General features: G+C 41.1%; 1 protein-coding gene across 1 annotated transcript; it reads left to right on the top strand.

Moving 5' to 3' along the window:
- Positions 1-44: 44 nt before the first annotated feature.
- MYC (v-myc avian myelocytomatosis viral oncogene homolog) lies at positions 45-1,180 on the top strand (the record flags this gene model as incomplete). The annotated part of the gene is made up of 1 exon (XM_010295714.1): positions 45-1,180. A coding segment is annotated over one exon (563 nt), but the record flags the coding sequence as incomplete, so codon positions are not given.
- Positions 1,181-3,291: the final 2,111 nt, after the last annotated feature.

Genomic DNA, 3,291 nt, shown 5'->3' with positions numbered 1-3,291 from the left:
GTGATTTAATATCTCTCTTTTCCCCCCCCCCCCCCCCCTTGCAGAAGAAGAACAAGAGGAAGATGAGGAAATTGATGTCGTTACATTAGCTGAAGCGAATGAATCCGAATCCAGCACAGAGTCCAGCACAGACACATCAGAAGAGCACAGTAAGCCCCACCACAGCCCGCTGGTTCTCAAACGGTGTCACGTTAATATCCATCAGCACAACTATGCCGCTCCTCCTTCCACCAAGGTTGAATACCCAGCTGCAAAAAGGCTAAAGTTGGACAGTGGCAGAGTTCTCAAACAGATCAGCAATAACCGAAAATGCTCGAGTCCCCGCACGTCAGATTCGGAGGAGAATGATAAGAGGCGAACGCACAATGTCTTGGAGCGCCAGAGGAGAAACGAGCTGAAGCTGAGTTTCTTTGCCTTGCGTGACCAGATACCTGAGGTGGCCAACAACGAAAAGGCACCCAAGGTTGTCATCCTGAAAAAAGCAACGGAGTACGTTCTTTCCATCCAATCGGACGAACACAGACTGATCGCAGAGAAAGAGCAGTTGAGGCGGAGGAGAGAACAGTTGAAACACAAACTCGAGCAGCTAAGGAACTCTTGTGCATAGGAACTCTTGGGCATCACTTAGAATAACCCAAACTAGACTGAAACTATGATAAAATATTAATGTTTCTAATATCACTCATGAACTACACCAGTCCATCCAGTATGGAAATATTGCAACTGCATGCTGTGCGATTCAACTTGAGACTACACAACCTTGGCTGAATCTCCCAAGGGTTTGGCCAGAACCTCAAAACTGCCTCATAATTGATACTTTGGGCATAAGGGATGATGGGACATTCTTCATGCTTGGGGATGAACTCTTCAACTTTTTTTTTCTTTTAAAATTTTGTATTTAAGGCATTTTTTCATATGAGAATCCCAAAAAAAAGAAAGTTGTCCCCAGACTGCTGTATATATTTACACATCTTATTGCCATGTAAATACCTTTTAATAAAGTCTTTATAGAAAAATGTGCAACATTAATACGCAACAGTTGTGGCAACTGGATTTATACTTGTCTTGAACTTCTGTGCCATAACATTTCACAATTTTGTTTTTTATTTAAATACATTTTTTCTTTTAAAAATGATTTTTATTTTGTTTTTAGATAAATAAATATTTGCCCAAAATATAATTAGCTAAATACTGTGTAAAGACTTTGCTTTGTGTCCCACTGTTGTCATCAGATGTTTGTTTCCATCATGTCCCTTGCTGTGTCATCATGGTGGTGACCTGACAAAAGTCAAAGGGGAGTTAGGCGAGAGGAAATGATGGTACTTTTGCATCTCAGTAAAGAGTTGGGTTTCCTTCCCCCCTCCCTTGTCTTATTTCAAGTAGATAAGACCATTGGTCTCATGCTTTGTTAGTTTGACCAGTATTGCCACGAGTGCCTCCATGACGGGGCTGGTAGCAATGTCTTGTCTTTGCCATGGTCATCTGCCTGAGTTGAGGCATTGCATTTTTTACACTGGTCACCCCGGTGTATGGGCTCTGCGTTCTTTCCACATAACATTTAACTACATTTTCAGGGTGTCAGCTTTCTCCACTGGGGACCCAGGTGTGTATTTTGAGGGCAGCTTTGTATCAGGCTCACCTTAATTGCTTCCTGATTGATTTTGAAGAGGCGTTCAATGGGACCAGAAAATAGAGGGGGACGGGAGTGTTGAAGTGGTTAAAGCAACAGAGCGGTTTCCCTTTTTAAGTGTTGAAATCAGCAGAGCCAATCTTCCTAAACAAGCACCTTAATGCTGTATTAAGGTGAATGGTTACTTGGGATTTCAAGGAATGCAAAGTTCAAGGACACACAAAGGGTAGCAAAGGCAAAGAAGAGTTATATCTCACCTGGAGAATATGCTCAGGCAGATTCCTAACATTTAGCAGACATATTAAATCATATTTACATTCAGGAATTGTCTCATGATCAGCTTTGGATGGACCATAAAGTACTTGCTTGCCACAGCTCCTAAGATTAGATTTGATCTTTTTCTCCCTTCCTTTCACCCACTTAGCTTCACTTCGGTCAGAACTTAAGCAAGAAATCAATGAGCCCTTTGATGTGGGGGAAGAAAGTGCTTTTTCAAAAAGTTGAACCTTGTACTTTCTGATTTTCATAATTCCCATTAAATACATATTTGCTTGGCTTCTAACCATTCGAGCGGCAGAGCTGCCAGATAACACCAGTGCCAGCAACCGGACTGAGACTGAGGGTTCAGGTTGTCCATAGCTTTCACGTTCGGAGTGGGAAGAAGAAGGGTGGAGTGGGTGTGTATATGGTGTGGGGGAGTGGAGGTAGCATTTTAGGGACCAGGTACATGCGAAAGGTCTCTGCCCTGCAAAGCCGAGGGTAACCATCCTAACAATTTTGCGCATGGGACTCCCAAAAGAGAGTAAGTTTCTAAATCCCATTTGAAGAGGTTCTTTAGGTGCTGGGCTGAAGATTTGTCGGGGAAAAAAATCATTCTATTACAAAACTAGGAGAAAGCAAGGCTTTTTTTTTTTTCTTCAATTTGTCTGCACCACTGGCTTGTAACTGGGTTTATAGAATTGGTCTCTAGTTGCTTTTTTCAGTGTGTGATTCAGATATTCACTTATAAGGAAAAAGAATGATGTGAAATGAAACTGTTAATTGTATCTGAATTGTAAATCAGGACATCTTCCAGTTCTGAATAACAGAAAAGTTCTACCTTTTATTAGACAGGATAACTTCTTTTAAAAGAACATTAATTTCAACTTGCCTTTTGGCAGGCATTCTGTCTTAGATACTGCTTAGGAAAAAAAGTAAGCTGTTGTTCAAGAATTTCTAACAGCACCCCCATCCTCCGAAACAACATGAGAGGTGTCGATCCATCCACGAACTATGAGAAAAGTCTGTCCCCTTTGGGTCCCACTTTCATGTATTAGCAAAACCCCCTCACTTCTTCCCGCCAAATGAGGCTAGACCACAGTGATTTATAAACCTCTCCTTATTTGTCGGCTTCTTAAGTAATTTGGAGAATACTTTTGGTTTTTTCTTCTATCTGCAGAAGATCCTCAGTCTTTTGCTGAATAGGATACTTGCAGTTATTTCTTACTCTCGTATTTTCATTGAGCGTCAGTTCCACTTGCCACTTTCCTACTGGAAAAACATAAACGTGATCCCCAATTGCCACTCTAAAAGTGTATGATTTTATGGGATGACGCTTTACGTTTATGACATTTCTTGCTTTGTTGAAGGATTACAAAGTACCTACATAATGTAGTAAAAAA

The sequence above is a fragment of the Phaethon lepturus genome, unplaced genomic scaffold, assembly GCF_000687285.1.
Source record: "Phaethon lepturus isolate BGI_N335 unplaced genomic scaffold, ASM68728v1 scaffold2941, whole genome shotgun sequence".
NCBI lineage: Eukaryota > Metazoa > Chordata > Aves > Phaethontiformes > Phaethontidae > Phaethon > Phaethon lepturus.
This window is presented reverse-complemented; position numbering and strand designations above follow the sequence as displayed.